The sequence below is a fragment of the Penaeus monodon genome, chromosome 15 (genome assembly GCF_015228065.2).
Source record: "Penaeus monodon isolate SGIC_2016 chromosome 15, NSTDA_Pmon_1, whole genome shotgun sequence".
Taxonomy (NCBI): Eukaryota; Metazoa; Arthropoda; class Malacostraca; order Decapoda; family Penaeidae; genus Penaeus; species Penaeus monodon.
Genome location: NC_051400.1, coordinates 14,515,867 through 14,516,535, shown reverse-complemented (window position 1 = coordinate 14,516,535; position 669 = coordinate 14,515,867). Strand labels below are relative to the sequence as shown.

The 669-nt window shown below is 43.9% G+C and overlaps 1 protein-coding gene across 1 annotated transcript in view; it reads left to right on the top strand.

The window, feature by feature from the left end:
* The window catches only part of LOC119581763, a gene marked incomplete at its 3' end in the record, with an annotated part of 38,490 nt that overhangs the window by 37,321 nt on the left and 500 nt on the right, over nt 1–669 (top strand). The window contains 3 exon segments of the mRNA XM_037929897.1: nt 41–171; nt 254–340; nt 554–614. Of these exon segments, the coding sequence (XP_037785825.1) occupies nt 41–171; nt 254–340; nt 554–614 (279 nt within the window).

The following is a 669-nucleotide window of genomic DNA, read 5'->3' as shown; positions in this document are numbered from 1 at the left end:
TTAATCATCATGCGCTTCCCAATATCCTTCTTGGGTAAAGAGACTACATCGAGAAGATCTGCCAGTTCCTGCGCCCCCCGCGGCCGGTTCCGCTGCAGGACGTGTCCCTTCCGAGCGCCAGCAGCATCCGGTCGCATCTGGATCGCTTTGATGAAATGCGGAGAGGACACAGTAAGTGAAGGGAGGATGCGTAAGTTCTGATATATATTTGCCAATGGCCACCTGTCATACGCTCTGTTTGTCGTCATTGCAGGGAATCAGAGTATGTCTGATGTAATTAACGTGCATCGCGACAATGAAGGTTATGTTATCGACCAGTACACCGCGTCTATCACCAAAGGTTAGTTTTTCAAGACGGTGTTGAAGATGCAAGTATAGCATTCTGGCTTAAGGTTGTATTGTTCTCTACTTTGCGTTCTTGAATACTTGACGGCAGGAGGGGATTTAACTTGTTTGGATTTATGTAAAAGTACAAATACAATTAAAGATTGTGAGTGTAAGCTGAGTGATACACATTCGTACACTATATATCACATTTTTTTTTTTTTTACAGGAGCGAAGGTGTCGCCCTGGTCACAGTTGTCGCTAGAGGATCGGTTTCAGATGATTTCAAGGTAATGGGGTTTTGCAGACCTCCGTTGTGTTTTATTTATTGAAATACTGTTTATC